Here is an 18,392-nt window from a genome sequence, read left to right as displayed (position 1 = left end):
CTCTTTTTTCATTACTTTTAAAATGTTGAAGCATCCAATTATGAAAAAAAATTGAAGAAATGAAATGTATGTGATTGTACACATACTCCTAAAGAACTTGGCAGTAACTTCATTTTTCATTATTTAGGTACTGAGATTCACAGAACTACATTATTTTGACTTAAACATTGAGGGCCACAAGAAGAAACTTACACTTAAAGGGATATAAGAATACTAAAACTACATTTAGAAAATCAATAAATCCATTTAAACTATTTATAGAAATTATTTAAATGATATACAAGATATTTTATTTTTAGTCTAAATCATATTTATGAATACTCTTTGAAGTTTAAGGATTTTGAACTATAAACTCAACATGGAGATAATAGAATCTGTAAGTATGAAATTAGTATGACCAATGACCTATATGATATGATGTATTGTTAGGAAATAATTTCATAAAGTAAGAATTATTGTAGGAATATGAACATTTTAGCCACAATAAACACTAAGGTTGTTTCTGAAGTGGAATTACTAAATATTCTATAGTATGTTTTACAAAATGTAAATTATCTCCAACAAACGAGCAACTGTTAGTATAATCATTATATTTGTTTATATAACCATTTTACATCCATTCATTAATTGAAAGCTGTTGCCACACTAAAATATTTGCAATCCTTCAATGGTATACAATTTTTATTTCTTGCACTACAGATTAGTATTTCATAACAATATTTTGTTTTTATTTGGTCATGCAGTACTGGCATAGCTCATATATGATGCAACTTTTTACTACAACAGTTTCTATATAGCAAAACTATAAATATGCAGTCACTATCTGAAAACAAAGTTTCTCAATGTCAACTATTGGAAAGTACAGAATTTTATTTCATAAATATTTTCTAATTAAATACAAAAATACTGAATATTTAAGGGGAGGTAAATCTAAGAAAAAGGTGTTTTAATGATTATTTTGAATTTGACACATATGCACACAACTTTTCCAGGATATTGATGACAAGACTTTATTATCTTGTGAAGTGATAAGCAAGCAGGCAACAATAAATATAGGTTAGTACTTTTAATTGTATTTTGTTATAAATCATAAAATGTGTACTATGATCATGTTGCATGATTTGACACATTGTTTCATGTTGATCTCTGTTTGAATGTCTATATGAAATTAATTCAGTTTATGAATAAAAACAAGTACTCCAGCAGCATTTTTATTGTTTTAAACTAGTGTGACTGGGATCTTCAGAGGCAATAACGTTTAATTACATAGGGTACACAGCCTATTTTAACTGAAAATTGACATTTTTAGAAACTGTAGCAGTGTTTGGTATGTCATTTTAGGTGTTATAGGACATGTTGGTCATGGTAAATCAACTTTTGTCAGATCAATGACTGGTGTACAAGTAAGTACTTTTAATATCATCTGCAATCATGCTCAGAATTGAAATGATTTTTTGAACAAAAAAGTTAATGAAATTATTTTGAATGGTCATATTTTATATATACATGTTCTTGTGCTACTTGAAATGGTTACAACAATTCATGTTGTATAATTGTATGAAGGACAGATATATGTTATAGTAAATGCTAGATACTTTATTGACACAAACTCTTCAATAATAAATTGTTAAGACCCAAAACAGACACATCTTACAATTATAATGAATGTAGGTGTACATTATTCAGTTAATATTATATAACTTTAGTATTCCAACAGTTTGATATGAAAGAAAAAGTCAATCTTAGAACTGTATATGATTTGTGGTTTAATGAAAAAGATATGTTGACTGCATTTTTGTTATCTATTATAATTGATAATTTCTCATTAAAAATAACTCTTACATCATCAAAAGATTTCTATTTTAGAAGAAAATGTTTCTCATTTTCTATTTCAACTTAGTTAAGTAGGTAGGGGGGGGGGAGGCAGTATCTTTCATTTAAATGTCTTCTTTGTTTAGTCTACAATAAATGAGCATTATTTGTATATGTACATTATTTGTATATGTACATTTTACATACAGCAGCTTAATCTTTGACCCATTTGGTATACATTCTTGGAAATATCTGACTTTTGTGACTCATATATTTTTGCATTTGGTGTTTGTAAACTTTAATAAAAATTTATTAAATTTAACAGAATAAATGTTATTCATATTTTGTACAATGGTGTTGCTTCTAATGAATTTTAAGTTTGGCACCAATAAACAATTTAAAGAAGTAATTTATGTCTGATTACTGATGATAATGATGATAATTAGGTCAATTACAGTACAAAATTCTGTTACAGACTCAGAGGTTTCAGCAAGAGATGGAGAGAAATATGACCATTAAACTTGGTTATGCTAATGCTAAGGTATTTTTACACATAATAGTGTTTTTTGCCTGCTCTTCTGAGCTGTCCTGGTGCGCCATTGATATTTGTCATCAAATTATCTTCAGCTTTTTATGTTTTATTTCTTAGTACCCCTCTTACACAAACAGTACAGTATACTTGTATATACTGGTAGCGTTTAGATCAGTAAATATCCTATTGTAACAATTCATGCAATATTTAAAGTCAGACATTTTGCAGGTCATTTACCTATGTCCAGGACCTTTGACCCTATTTATTAACCCTTTATTAGGGGCTTGTAGACCATTGATTTGAAACTTGGTAAGTGCCTCAACCTTCAATCTTGTGAAATGTACATTGTGTATTTTCAGACAATTTTCAAATCAGTACTATTTTCTGTAGATATACAAATGTGATAACAATTCCTGTCCTCGACCTGGATGTTATAGATCTTGTGGAAGTTCTAAAGAAGATGCATTTCCTTGTGACAGAACTGAATGTATGGGCAAATTCAAGGTCCTTAGGTGAGATAATGCACATCAACATTTGCAGAAATTACTTATCTCATTTACCTTTAGATGTATTTTTTAGCATCTTCACAGCTATTTGTCCGAGACTCACTATACTCAAGAATATAAATGGATTTGAACAGAACATGATTGACTTTAAACTTGACATATTATTGGTAGATAGAAGCAAATATTGCAAAGTCTGTGATAAAAACCTAATAAAAGACTTCTGAGTAAATACATCTCTGATAGGGGTACTACATTGTATCACTATGGTTTGCTCCCACCACAGGGGCTTACTTCCACCACAGTGACTTGCTCCCACCAGAGTGGCTTGCTACCACCAGACAGGCTTGCTCCCACTATCAAATATGAAGGCCAACTTGTACAATGTATATGAACATGGAGACAAGTTGCACTGTATATTGATAGTGTGAGCAAGCCCTTGTGATACTTTGAAGGGTATTTTCTCTGACTATTGATAGTGTAATCAAGCCCTTGTGATACTTTCCCTTACCAAAAATATGGCTCTGGTGAACATTTGTCACAAATATACAGCAACTAGACCACAAACTTGCTGCAAATTTTGTAGAATGATTGTCACAAGCCATGAACAAACAGCAAACATTATGAGAAACAAAATTGTTTGCCGCAAATTTGTGGTAGTTGTGTGCCGCAAGCTCACAATGTACATTTCAGTTTGGTAAGGGTTGAAGGGTATTTTGATAGTGTGCAAGCCCTTGTGATACTTTGACGGGTATTTTCTCTGACTATTGATAATGTGTGCAAGCCCTTGTGATACTTTGAAAGGTATTTTCTCTGACTATTGATAGTGTGTATTTCTCTGACTATTTATAATGTGAGCAAGCCCTTTTGATACTTTGAAAGGTATTTTCTCTGACTATTGATAATGTGAGCAAGCCCTTGTGATACTTTGAAAGGTATTTTCTCTGACTATTGATACTGTGTATTTCTCTGACTATTGATTCCTTCATTGACTGCTATCATTTTGTGTGTTATATTTCAGACACGTGTCGTTTCTTGACTGTCCTGGTATACACATTCTCCTTGAAGTGATGCGACGATCTGTGGTTTCAATGGATGCAGTTGTTTTGATGATAGGTAAATTATAGATAACATATTTATTCACTTACTCTTTCCAACATATTGAAAAAAAGGACAGTACAATTGTAATCTGACAGTCATCAGATAGATGTAGCTCAATGGCCATTCTGTATGATTAAATTTGTAATGTAATGTCAGGCAGTTTCTTTGTACCTCTAAAAAATGTCATGTAAACAGTTATAATTTAACTGTTAGGGAACAAACATTTGATTTTTATAGGGGGCTTGGGTGAAATTTGAAATAAAAAGGCAGGACAAATATATGTGGCTAAAAGAAATTGGGTAAAATAAAGGCAGTATGCAATTGGTAGAAAAAAATCAGGATCTGGTTTTTAAAAACATGAAGAACAAACAAGAGTTAAAAACAAATAAGGTAAGAAATTACACTGAAAACAAAATTCCAGGATTCCAACCCCTCTTTCTCCCCGTATAAATCAAATGGTTGCTCCTATAGCACATTTCTTCTGCTGTATATGGGTCCATCAATTAATTTTCAGAAAACTTTTTACAAAGAAATAACATATCACAGAGATAAATATGCATTTACAAAAAATACTCTTGTATTGACAAGGAGATAATTGATTTTTTTGTCATGATCATTAAGTGATATTGAATATTTTTGAAAAAATTCAAAAGTTTCTTTTTTAAGTTTTATTTCCATTATTTTACTGGTTTTGAATTCTCAGATCTTCATCAACAATCTAAGATGCAATAAATTTCATTCCGAGAGACATTAAATGGCTTCATTTATTATACATATCAAAGAAAAATTATCAAGCAGAAAAGCGTAAGCATACTTAACTTGTTGAACAGATACATTGTAATGTTTCTTTTTAGCTGGAAATGAGAAATGTCCACAGCCCCAGATATTGGAACATTTGGCTTGTGTTGAAGTAGTTAAACCAAAAATCCATACAACAGTAATACAGAACAAGATAGACTTGATAGAGAAAGACGAAGCCGTTCAGCAATATAAACAGATTTTAGATACCATAAAATGTAAATATATCAGAAATAATAGCATGCATTGCTTATTGCAAAGGTTTGGGGTTACCTCACACCAATAAAAAACAAAGAGCACCTTCTTTGATCAAGAAAATTTAGTGATAAAATTTATCATGACAGAGTCTGTTTCAACTATTTTCTTATATTACCATTATAAATATCATTTGTCTTTTTCTGTACTGTATCTTTACCTGACTAATCTTGTTGTAGTGTCTTGGTTTAAGCCAAACTCATTGAATAGTATAGTGACATTTGTTAAAACAATAACTTACATAAACTGAGGTCATTACCTGAGTAAACTGGAAAACTCACTTGAACATAAAACCTAAATAAACTGGGGTCCTGTTTAAACCACTAGCTTAGTAAATTGGAGGCTTGGCTTAACCCATAACGTATGTGAACTTTTCTAAACCATACATCATTTGAAGTCCTACTATTTCATTGTTAATGTATTTAGAAATTCTGGAAATTCAAAACCTGTCTGAATTGAACAAAACCCTTTTGACAGTTCTTTAACGGCAGCTAAGATTAGACAGGTTTCAATGTACATGCATTTAGAATAAATTGTGATGTTTTGTAGACATTACAGCTGAGGATTCACAAGTTTTACCGATATCTGCACACAATGGACAGAACATAGAGGCTGTTTGTCAAGCTATTGTGGAAGATATCCCTGTACCACAGAGAGATATTATGTCAGAACCAAGATTAATAGGTAACTTTTTCCTTGTTAGTCTGTTTTTATGTAAATCTTTTATTCTTTGAATATTTTCCTATATAGGGTTAAATTCTTTACTGATTAAATGATATAGCCCTTTCCAATTACTGAAAATCAAGGGACCATTTTTATTTTCTAGTATGACAAAAATAATTTAAAAATTTAAATTTAATCCTGCATACTTTTGAATACAGTAGTTTGATTATAATACATGAATATTTCAAATTTGTTTTCATGAGTTATGCCCCTTGGAGTTTTTATGTAAAAATGAGCCCCCTTTTCAGCTTAATTGTTCAATGTAGACAGAATTTAGAACTGACACAAATGGCCAGGTTTATTCAACCCTTCATTCAAGACATTCTATTTCAGTTTTAAGGTCCTTTGATATTAACAAACCTGGCTGTAAAACTGAGGATAAATTTGGAGGTGTAGTCGGGGGCACTTTGTTGAGAGGGGTACTCAAGGTTTGTAGTCAGTCCTTACAGATATAGTGAGTGGAATTTCATTGTAATTTCTTCATTTGATATACATGTACATATATAAGTTCTTAGCTGTTTCATTATAGGTTCTTGCAGTCCTTAAATAGTGTATTGGGATTGTTCTCATCTTTGTATCATTCAAAAACTAAAAGATGATTTGAGTATATCTTTTAAGAAAAGAATCTGAGAAAAATGACATGAATGATTGATTTCTTAAAGAAGAAGTATCTTATTTTTTTATGGAAACAAAAATAATGGATAATGTTAAATATAAGATATTCAAAAGAGTGTGCATGATCAGCTTGATTCAACATACAGATATCAATTATTTCCCTTGACTAAAACAATCATAATATGAAAATTTTGCTAGCTGTAATCTGCTTGAGATTTATCAAAAAAAAAAAAAAAAGAAATCTTAAAAATTTGTTTCTCAAATCTTCTGTAGATTGTTTTCTATATAAAACATCACCTCTGAAAAAAATATTTTCAGAGTTTAATCTCAACAAACAAACAAATATTCCTATTTGGTTTAATGTAATTTTAAATTTTTCATATTTCCATTATTTTTATTTGCTTAGGTCTTATTTAGGTCTATTTTATTATTCAGGTACATAGCTAAGTCATATGACAGCAACTCATTTGAATATCTATAGATCATAATAACATTCTTTCAAATCCTGTGTTGACATCTTAAGATATTTATATTACTCAAGTGACCTAGCCTTGTTATGCAGCCTGACCACACAGAAAATTGTTTATATTCACATAGAATATTCAAAAACTGTTCCAACATTCATTCTGGACATTACGCCCAGTCTAATTAAAATTAGCCCCTCCAATTTTTATTGTTTCACCGGAGTGAACACAAAAAAAAAGAAAAAAAAGAACAAGGTCTAATTTTAATATAAGACTGCATTAAGCCCAATGAGGATTTTTTTTATGTCTGTTGAGATAAAATTCTGAAAATATTTCTCAGAGTTTGTATATACTATAGAAATACAAATGCAATTATTTAGTGAAAAAAATTATTCTTATAAGAATTTTGTTTAAAAGAATTAAAAAAAAACTAAAATGGACTATACCATTATTTCATGATTACTTTGTATATGAATTGTCTTAATATTAGTATTTTAGTGTTGCTTTATTTTCTTTAAGCATTATTTAAGAACTGCAGTGAGCTGCTTAATTGACAGACTTAGTATAAGTTTTTTAACAGTTTGTTTTTTGGCTTGAAATACTTTATGTATTACAGCTTATATAATGTTGAAGTTTATGGAATAGAGTAAGTCTTGATTTAATGACAATCACCTGCTGAACTGCATTTGGTAGTTAACTGGACTTTTGAGATGGAGATTTTCAGTTTTTTTTTTAACTTTTCTGTAGGTGTCTTTACCTATGCTTGATAGAATGATGAAACCTTCTTCACAATTATTCAGTTTGGCATTATTCATTAGATGATTGTCATTTTATTCCAGGAAGACCAACTCTATTCCTGAACATCATCATTATATGTGCTATAAATTGTCATGGATAGATATAATCTTTTTTATAGGTTGGACAGGCAGTAGAAATAAGACCTGGACATTTATCTAAGGATGTAGTAGGGAATGTAAGATGTGAACCAATTAGAACTTGTATAAAGTCTCTGTACTCGGAGCAGAATAGTCTCCAGTTTGCTGTACCTGGAGGATTAATTGGTTTGTAATTTATTTAGGGAGTAATCGTTTGCTTTTAGATGGTTGGAGGCAAAAATCATGTCTAAATAAAAAGTAAGAACTATATTTCTGACTTAATACAGCTGGGAAACAATGCCTTTATTACAAACTTTATGAACAGAGTTTCAATAATGTCCTTTGGATACATATATAATTCTAGCCTTAACACTTAGTAGATATTAAATATTTACGAACAGATGCATGTATATCACAAAAAAGACACAACATCCAATTCTCACTGCTAGTAGACACTCATCTTAAGGGGAAACAGGTCCACCTGAGTAAATCATGTCACACAATCTATTTCCTAGCAGTATACATCAGGCATTGTTGTCTTTTGGCATTTTATTTATGATGGAGTTTAAAGACATCTCGTCAATTCATATTAGGTATCCACCCCAAACATTTTATCACCTCAAGGTGTTGGTTCAATGTTTACTAATAGATGTGATAACAATGTTACAAAGGAACTGATTCTTAACTCAAAAATTTATCAATGACCTGAATCATTGAGCAAATAATTCAGTGGTATATTTGCAGGAGTTGGCACTGATTTAGATCCCTCCCTGTGTCAGGCTGACAAAATGGTAGGTAGTCTCCTTGGTACTGTTGGTTCCTTACCAGATATATACACAGAGATAACCATCTCCTACATCTTAATGAAAAGAGTTGTTGGCAAGAAACCAGAGAATGGTAGTAAACCACTAAAGGTAAAGGATTTAATTAAGATAATAAAATTACAAACTGGTGTGATTGGAAACCTAAGTCACCTTAGATTCCTGTTAGGTAGATTACAGTTTCTAAAAATTCCAGTTCAGTTTTTAAAAATTCCAAATGATAGGATCCCTAGCTTAGACCTCAATAAGGGATATTTCATTATCTAAAAACACCTCACTAATGTGATAGATCTTAGTCCCCTTTAGTTGAGATTTCATTTGTTGAAAATCCTTCTTTATTCATATTTATCAGTGAAAGGTTAAAATATCTTTGCAATTTTCAAAATAATAAAATACAGTAATTTCCGAATTAAAGGTATTTAAGTCATTCCATTTTTGATAAATTGTTGGTCGCACATCCATCAATATGATTTTTCTTTTGTTATCAGTCAAATATAAAAAATTGAGGTGTAGTATGATTGCCAATGAAGCAGTCATCTATAAAAAGCCAAGCAATGTACAATTATTTTTTCATTTGCTGCAAAACAAATGTGATATTTTAAATCATCACTCTCTCCTCTTGAATGTGAAAAAGTGAAAAGAAGATAATAAGATATCTATCTGAATACTTACATATGATAGAAACAAAGTATTCATGTTTTGTTTCACAGGTGCAGAATTTAATGAAGAATGAGCTGTTACTTGTAACTGTAGGATCTTCAACAAAGTTAGGACAAGTGCTTGCAATCAAAGATGATCTTACTAAATTACGACTGAAAACCCCTGTCTGTGCTGATATTGGAGAAAGGGTAACCTTCTGTAGGAGGATCAATCGTTACTGGAGGTACTATATATACTAGAGCTTTTATTTCAATTCAGCAATTTTAATTAAACCTGAAGAAATAGATGAATTGTGGTTCATCAGTCTTTCATGTAGTTGTATTAGCAATAGTTCAATAATTGGTGATAAAATATATCTTCTTTCATCACTATAATTAATTAGTAACTAGCTTGTTTACTCTTCACAGTGAAATGCATTAGAATTTTCCTAACTGCAAAAACATGAACAGCATCTTGGTTAAGTTACATTGTTATCTTATACAAAATGTTTAATTCAAATAATGTACTGGTGCTTCATTATTACAAGAAAAGTTCTTCTTTGTTTAATGGTTGGGCATTTCAGAACAAATTTCCTTTAATATCAGAGTTCTTGATGTTTCATACGAAAAAATTTTGTTTGTCTTATCCAGTCGGCCAAAAAATTCTACTTAAAGCTGTACATGATTATTTTACAGATTGATAGGTGGTGGTGAATTTAGATGTGGTATTAAGATAGATCCAACTATCCCTAATGGTGGGGAACCATGACAGTGCTACATGTACATTTATCTGTAGAAACCAGATTCAGTGCATGGTCATGTACATTGGATATTCACAATCTACACTTTACAATCATTCAGTAGGTACTGAACCTCTGATGCCTTACAGACTGGGGAATCTAACATGTCTGTAATAAACATGACATGTGAATGTTACTGCAACACAGGACAGGGTCTAGTCCCAAGCAGGACTCTATTGGAATGACAATTTGGATAAATATAGATTAAGATTACCTGTATATTCAGTAAAAACATCTTACATGTAAAAATAACTAGCATTTAATTTCAAGAAAAAAGATAAGAAACCCAGATTTATTAATAAAAGCATTCAGCTTGATAGTGTTTGAACTTGAAGGCTTTGCCAAGTGGATTGTTTACATTTAGGTCATTATATCATACATATTCTGTTTATGAAGCAGATATTTCATGATGCCTTATAGAACTATAACTTTCTCACTTGTGGTGTAATTGCATTAATACAGTGATACAAATGTGTTTGGCCATCATTACCTTCTGACATGCTTACTCTTGGATTTTTTGTTTATGGATGATCCTAATAAAATTCAAAACTATCTTTTCACATTCCTGGAATCATTAATGCCTGTAAGTATATCTGAGTATTCACAAACTCATACACATTTATTTGTGTTGATTGGCTTTGAAACGTTCTTTTTTGTTTTCTCATTCAGTACAGATCAAGGTAGATGAAGTTTCCAATGAAATCATGTTATCTTCATTGTATTATTAAGGAAATATTTGTACATGTACAATGTAGTTTAAAGTTCTATTACTACTTTAAACCAGAATCTACAAAGCATGAATCTGACAAGAAGAAAACTCCCAGTTTTATAATATTTAATGGTAAATTCAACATAAACTTGTGTGATAAGTCTGGTGATGACTATTGCACAATAACACTCCAATCCTTGGTTTCCGGTAATACTGCTAAACAATGATTAATCAATGAGCAAACATGATTGTGATTGTACTGATTAATATGCTGACTTGATATGACATCATTCAATGAACCAGACTGTGAAAAACTTATTATGCCAATTAAAGTTAATTTTTATTTTAAGGTAGATCATACCTAACTTTTCTAGTAGATAAATTTTCCTAGTTTTTCTGGAAGATTACATTAAATGAACATGCTCTAAGATTTTAATAAAAAAAAAAAAAAAAAAAAAAACAAGGTTCACCTAACTTGATTTCGAGATAATTGAACCTTAATAAAGGAATTTTTTATATGGATTCATTCCTACAATTCAAATGACAGAGCATTATATATTTACATTTTAAATGAAAACAAATGTATTTCATATGTTTTCATGGTGGTCCTAAACATATGAAAAACATGTTTTTTCATGTTTCAGAAACATATGAAAAAATGTTGCAATTTTTCCTGTGTAGTAGATAGAATTATTTCCTCTAAATTTATGCATGTATAAAGAACACTTAACTGACATTTTTTTCATATTTCAAAAAGAAAATTGGGGTCACCAAACTTTTTTTCTGAATTAAAAAAAAATAATAAAATTCCCATTTAATACAGATCTATACAACATTTTCCTGTCACTTATCTCCCCTTAAAAGAGGCTTTATACAATTAATTCTTGTAATTTTACTATCCAATTATGTCAAGAATTCTTTTAAAATGATTTGAACATACATTTTTTACATCATTTTAAACATTATAAGTTCATTGAAAACATATACATGTATGATTGTATGATTTTGTAAGATAACTTTAAGCAATCTGTTACATAAAATCAACCAGTGAAAGGATGTGTAACAGAACTTATTACATCAATCAATGTTAATCTCTTATGAATGTTAGTTATCAACTGAACTCATTCACATGTATACATTTTTGGTTTATAGTCTTGAATGGGCTTGGGTATTTACATTTGATCAATTTATGTGTTACTGTTAAAATCAAAATATTGTCACATCCTTACATATCAATAATTCTGTACATCTTACATTTTAGACCAGATTTATAAGAATAATCCCCTATTAGAATTCCTAGGTCTACACTGTTCCAATCAAGTCAGCATGTACACCATAATATTTTGATATTTGTCATAAAATACAACAATCAAAGACAGGTAAAACACTGCGGTCTATAATACACCATGTCACCTAAACCACAAGATACCACCAACAAATATTGCATAAGTTTAACATTCAAATTGAACTCAATAACTGATATATATAATCATCAACTTAAAGGTTATAGAAAAAAATAAATATTTGTACATTGAATCATTTGAATTGGAGAGACTTTCTAAAATCTGCTAACCAAAACCTATTTCTAAATAACTATTTCATGTACAAATAAATCCAATAAAGTACATGTAAAACCTGTCTACAAACACCAAAATAACCTGAAACCTGTCCAGCCTCATTTCATGCTACATATATGCTTAACATCTGTATGAATTATCGCATTTTTCAAATATAACAATGTGCTTAGTCTTTGATTATAAAGCATCTATAAATCATATCCCTGATATTGTACTCAAATCTACATATCCTGCCAGGTAAGATGAAATTTGTAGTGAACTTTAAAAAAAAAAAAAAGTACAACAATGTATAGGGTCCATTACAAAATGAATATTACTTGCTTTTGTCTCATGACACTGAATGAGGCATATGTAATAGCATACTATATGGAGATGTGCATATTGTCTGGACTTACATTTTGTAGATTACAAAATTTGTAAATAAAAAATATGACAATATAGATGGACTTTTTTCAATCCAAGGCAATCCTTATGAAACTTTATACATTAAATATTTCCCGCCCAAGACAATCCTTATGAAACTTTATACAATGAATATTTCCCACCCAAGGAAACTTTCTGTAGTGTCAGATCATTATACAGAGAAATAAATTGTATGGAAATATATCCAAATGGTCAGGAATTTAAGTTTAGACAAATGTTTTGAAAGATATGGCTATTGACTTAAGCATTTTTATCTTGCTGTCCCCACTCTTCCTGCATATGTACAGTGTATTACTTGCTGGATTCTCAGGAAATTGTATGCAATGTTAGATCACAACATGGAGATGTGTATAATATTAGCTATAACTATTTTGACAAAATTATGGTATGGACTGAGGCATCACACAAGCCTGCAGCTGTAAGGTATTTATTGGTCTCTTATATGGACACTATTAGTTAAATTTAAATAGAATTCAAATCTTATCTAAAAACATGTCCAAAGTCAAGGACAGGAGTCAAGTTAGCTACAGTTTTGCTGAAACTCTATAAAGATAAACAACTATTGTTTAAAAGAAGCCATAATAAAAAGCACTACATGTAAATGGAATGATATATATATATACAAATCCTGATTCTAACTCACACATTAAGTCCCGGGTACATGTTTACATGTATGTTTATATCAAAAACTTTAAGAACATTCATATTTACGACATGTAAAGTTCACACTAGAATGCCATTATTAACAGCCACTTTTTTAGTGATGTAAAAGCATGAAAATGTATACAATAAGCAAATAAAATTTGCAATCTATCATTCAAATTAAGTTAATTGCATCAATTCAGAAACACAAACTGCACATTTTTGTAAATGTAATGTAATGACATGACCATTCAAACACAATTGTATTGATAATTATACATGTACATTTGTACATGTACAGTCTACTCTGAAGCAGTATGAAACAAATTCAAGAAAGCTTTCTGAAATAAGCTATTTACCACAATGACCTTTAATAACTACTGCTGTGGAATAAAAGTTCATTGTTAACAGCATTGTAAAATGAATCAATTTTTTTAAGAACAAGTTTTCATTTGTTTTGTATTTAGAATATGCATGTACATTGTATGAGTGGGTTATCAATAAGATACAGGGCCATGGACCAGAAATACTTTCTTATGATCAGTGTATATTTTGGCCCTTTGTATTAATTCTTTCATTACAAGGAATTGCCCAAATATGCAATTTCTATGCAGGTTGTATCACCTCCAATTCAGTTCAGTACATAATACGTTTCTTTCCAATTCCTGTTAGCCCTTGTTTGTTTTGCCCTGATGTTAACTTGAAAATGAGCATAAGAATTTAAGGAGGTATACACATGTAGATCATAGTTTGGTTGTTTTTAACCATACATGTACATTTGATTTAAGTATATTTGTTTGTTTGTTTGTTGGGGTTTAACGTCCGAGCAGCAATATTTCAGCTATATTCAGACGATGAACATGAAATGGATGACAAAATGAACATGAAATGAAAAAAAAGGATGGGTCTCAAGGATAATAGGGTCGACAAATTTTGATTGCCACTGGAAAAAAGGGGGATGGGTAAGGTCGGGCAATTAAGCCTCCTGTGGCGGAGCGCAAAGGTTCCTACTCCTATCGAATACCAGAGCAGGGTTCTTTAACGTGCGAGGAACGTGGCATCTTTCCCATCACGGTGCACCACTATGGTTTGCGGTCAGGTTTTCCGTATTATAGCCTGACAACCCCAGCATGTAACACGCCAGGGGTATTACCTTTGTATTAATTCTTTCATTACAAGGAATTGCCCAAATATGCAATTTCTATGCAGGTTGTATCACCTCCAATTCAGTTCAGTACATAATACGTTTCTTTCCAATTCCTGTTAGCCCTTGTTTGTTTTGCCCTGATGTTAACTTGAAAATGAGCATAAGAATTTAAGGAGGTATACACATGTAGATCATAGTTTGGTTGTTTTTAACCATACATGTACATTTGATTTAAGTATAGGAAAAGAAATAGATGATGTAGACTGTCATGTACATTTGTAGATTTTGGTTTTACATGTATAGGCCTTCAATATTCAGAAAAAAGAAAATCTACAAATGCATTAAATATGCAAAACATGATAAATGGCACAAGTTATTATAACAATTTAATACATGTAGGTTAAATTAAAATAACTACTAAATGCACATTCTGAAAAAAAAACAGGAATTTCTACATTCATTGAGCACTCTCATCGTGACTTTTTCTCTGTTGGTTTCACTTTCCAGGATTTTAAGAGCTGATTAGAAAAATACAATCCAAATCCATGAAGTTGAATAGCTGCTGTTAAAAACATAAACCAAATGATAACTGCTGGATATCCAAAAATCTGAGCATTCCATCTCTTCTCATTCAGATATGCATACAGATCATCTATTTGGTCCACTATACCATAAACAACAGGTAAAATTCCAAACACAACTGTTCCTATCATGTACTGCTTCAGAAGAAAACTATCATTTTTAGGAATAGATTTTAGTCCTAGAATAGCTGCTATCATACTTATCACCCACATATACTCCCATGGCCTTGGTGCTGGTAAATTCCATCTACGTAGCTGTTGAACTGGACCAACCCCAACAAATGAGACTAGTGCTGGTAAAATTCTAATTGTCATAAAAATGCACAAAACAATTTGGATTGCTAAACCCATTTTCAGTCTGGCCTTGTTGATAGAACTGAAAAGAGAAAAAAGACTTAAAATAAAAAAACACAAACCAAAAGGAGAGACACAAAGTTAATCTGTTAACTGAAAGAATATGTACTGTAGTGATTTAAGATACAAATTTATGCAGGTAATTTTTATTCACTGTACATGTACATGATGTACAAATGTACATGTAGAAGAAAACTTTTGTGTCTGCTAATTCAAGTGCACTAATTAGAGGGTAGATACACGTACACATGTACATGTTGATCTAGTGAGATCCCTATGCTCTATATTTAACAATGATGACAATGTTTTTTGACAAGGAACCATAATGGACACAAATTTGGGAGTAAACATGCTATGGATGATTGTGACCAATTTCATAAAATTCTGTACAGTGGTTTAAGAGGAAGGTTTTATAAGTCTTGTTAAAAACGGAAGACAGCGTAGAAAATGACAGATGCCAACTGATGACAAAACTAACACGGCCTATTAGGCAAGGTGAACTGAAAACTCAAAAAAGGCCTTTTAAAGGCAATAACTCCTACAACATTGACCCACTGGAGACTTTTGTAGGCCTTATCATAAAGATCATTCATCAATAGAAAGTTTTTATATCTATTCTATAATGTAGTTTTCACAATATTGGAAAACTTTATAAAAAAAAAAAAATCATATTTTGCCTTTCTAGGGCAATAACTCTAACAAGAAGTTGTCTGACAACTTTAACCCTATGAAAATTTTGTTGGCCTAATCATAAGGATCATTTCATCAATTGAAAGTTTTTTTTATCTATTTAAGTTTTCACAACATTGGCAGAAACTTTTCAAGCAAGTAACTCTAACAAGGAATCACCTCACAACTTTGATCCAATACAGACTTTTGTAGAGCTCTTCAAGTTGAAGAAGGATAGTCACATTTAATTTCGAATATCTCTTTATATTTTTTTAGATATACATGTACAAATATGTAGAAATTGGTGACTTGACCCCTGTGGTTTAAAAATAGCAATGGCAACCGTGTTCTATGTTTTACGCTTAATCTACATAAATGTATATAATAAATACAATTTTTAAGTGAGATAACCTACACATACTGGTGACCAAGCTTGGTAATAATCCCCTGTATGGTTTCAGAGAAGATTTTTAAAGAAAAATTAAGGATGGATGGTGATGACGAGGATGCAACACATACATGTACATGTATATGAACAGATGGGCAAACCAGGTGATTCCTGCATATTTCTACAAACTTTGTATGCTTAGAATATAAAAACACAGCTTTACAAAGCTTAGAATATAAAAACATATCCTTACAAAATGTACATGTATCTAGATAGAGAAAAGAGCAAAAACTGCTCATTGTTTGTGCTCACTTCCCTCATCTGTCTTTGACAGTGAGATGCTTTTATAATAGATTACAGTAATGCCAATAGCGGTACATATTGTTATTTTTTTTAAAAGAATTAACTAAAACTTCTCCTTGCCATCAATATCTATATGGATTTGGCCCAGTAAAAAATCCAAACTCTGAGGTCACTAGGATCTTTATTTTTTAAGCTTTACAAACATACATGTACATTTTTTTTGTACATGTACAGTACCTGCAAAATTGTAATCCTAATTTTAAATATTATTATATTCCTACTATCATTATTAATACATGTACATACAGATAGTACATGTACATTGTAAATCTTTTAATGTAATAGCAGTGGTGGATCCAGGGGGTGCAAGGGGTTGGCATCCCTCCTTTTCATTTAAAAATTTTTCATGTCATTTTCATGCGTAAAATTAACAAAAAATGGTAAATAATGTCCCAATATCCCTCGCTTTTCTGAGGAACCCCCATTGACACCCATCCTTTTCAAAGTGTCTGGATTCACCCCTGCTTTGCATGTACAAATGTACATGTACTATACTTCATCAAACAGTGTACAACCACTTAAGTTAATTAGCTCTGATTTCTATACCAGATGTATGCATACAACCACATGGATATCAAAGTAAATATAAAGGCTTTACAATTTGTAAAATTCTTACCACAAAGATAGAAACATATTTCCTTAAATCAGTAATATAAAACTGTTGGTAAATATTGAGTTACAATGTACATATATACAGGTACATTACCCAAAACTGAAATCAACAAAGCATAGTCAGCAAAAGTGTAAGTTTCCTGACTTAATGGCTCCTTACCAATACATTGTTTGTGTAATTAATACACAATTACATGTTTTAGTGTACTGTTGTACAATTTACAGATCGTTACTGACGTTAGAGAAACAAAAATAGATGAAACAACTGTAGCATTCAAAGTAATTTAGACTAATTTATCAGCTAATTAGCTGAGTAAATTGTATGTATACGACTATCATAACTGAAATGCTTCATAATAATATGCATACTAAAGCTCCAGTAAGTCATTTGTAATGTAGGATATAGAATTAACTCAAACAAATGTGTTATCAATTTCCAAACAGAACAAATATATTTGAAATATAAGATACACAGCTGTAATGCAAAATTAACATGCATTTATGAATAAAAAATAGAAAATTACAGGTAAATACAATTTTGACATGATGTGGACAACATATGGTGAAATGTTCGGTGTGGGCAACATTTGAAGTACACAAGCCTACAATAATTGTACCTCATCTTGTGTCGCCAGGCAACACTTTCTCTGTGCCAAAAATCGCTTCCATCGGTCCCTGTCGGTCTAGAACCATATTTGGATGCCATACCGGCTCAACGTGTAAATAATTCAGAGCAACTTGACACAAATCCAATGAGAAAGTAACCTGTCGCTTAAGACAATGAATAAACCAGTTAATTACTAAGAAATGTTACATATTCGAAATTTAATTGCATTCTTAAAGTCATGTTATTCAAAATAAAATTTGCATCACAAAAATTGAAGATGGTCAATCATATCTTCAGCAAAATATCTTCAGCAAATAGTACCAATGAAATATTTGCTATGTTGTAAGCGACTCCAAACATGTCTCGACGGTAAACAAATTGGT

At 30.9% G+C, this 18,392-nt stretch overlaps 2 protein-coding genes across 2 annotated transcripts; one reads left to right on the top strand and one right to left on the bottom strand.

Moving 5' to 3' along the window:
• The first annotated feature begins 276 nt into the window (after positions 1-276).
• LOC148614949 (eukaryotic translation initiation factor 2 subunit 3-like) lies at positions 277-11,112 on the top strand. The gene is made up of 13 exons (XM_088589499.1): positions 277-376; positions 993-1,056; positions 1,342-1,403; positions 2,288-2,353; positions 2,735-2,856; positions 3,869-3,963; positions 4,803-4,964; positions 5,551-5,685; positions 6,058-6,152; positions 7,720-7,864; positions 8,423-8,592; positions 9,210-9,382; positions 9,834-11,112. The coding sequence occupies exons 1-13, from the start codon at positions 359-361 to the stop codon at positions 9,904-9,906; spliced, it is 1,380 nt and encodes a 459-aa protein (XP_088445625.1). The 5' UTR covers positions 277-358; the 3' UTR covers positions 9,907-11,112.
• Positions 10,756-18,358, bottom strand: LOC148614948 (protein jagunal homolog 1-like). Its single transcript, XM_088589504.1, has 2 exons — positions 18,020-18,358; positions 10,756-15,392 (listed from the first exon to the last, which is right to left on the bottom strand). The coding sequence occupies exons 1-2, from the start codon at positions 18,106-18,108 to the stop codon at positions 14,906-14,908; spliced, it is 576 nt and encodes a 191-aa protein (XP_088445630.1). The 5' UTR covers positions 18,109-18,358; the 3' UTR covers positions 10,756-14,905.
• Between the last annotated feature and the right edge of the window lie 34 nt (positions 18,359-18,392).

Source organism: Perna viridis, chromosome 6 (genome assembly GCF_037379345.1).
Source record: "Perna viridis isolate PV_CMFRI_1.1 ecotype Kerala chromosome 6, ASM3737934v1, whole genome shotgun sequence".
NCBI classification, from domain to species: Eukaryota; Metazoa; Mollusca; class Bivalvia; order Mytilida; family Mytilidae; genus Perna; species Perna viridis.
Note: the sequence above shows the minus strand (reverse complement) of the source record. Positions and strands in the feature narration are given on the sequence as shown.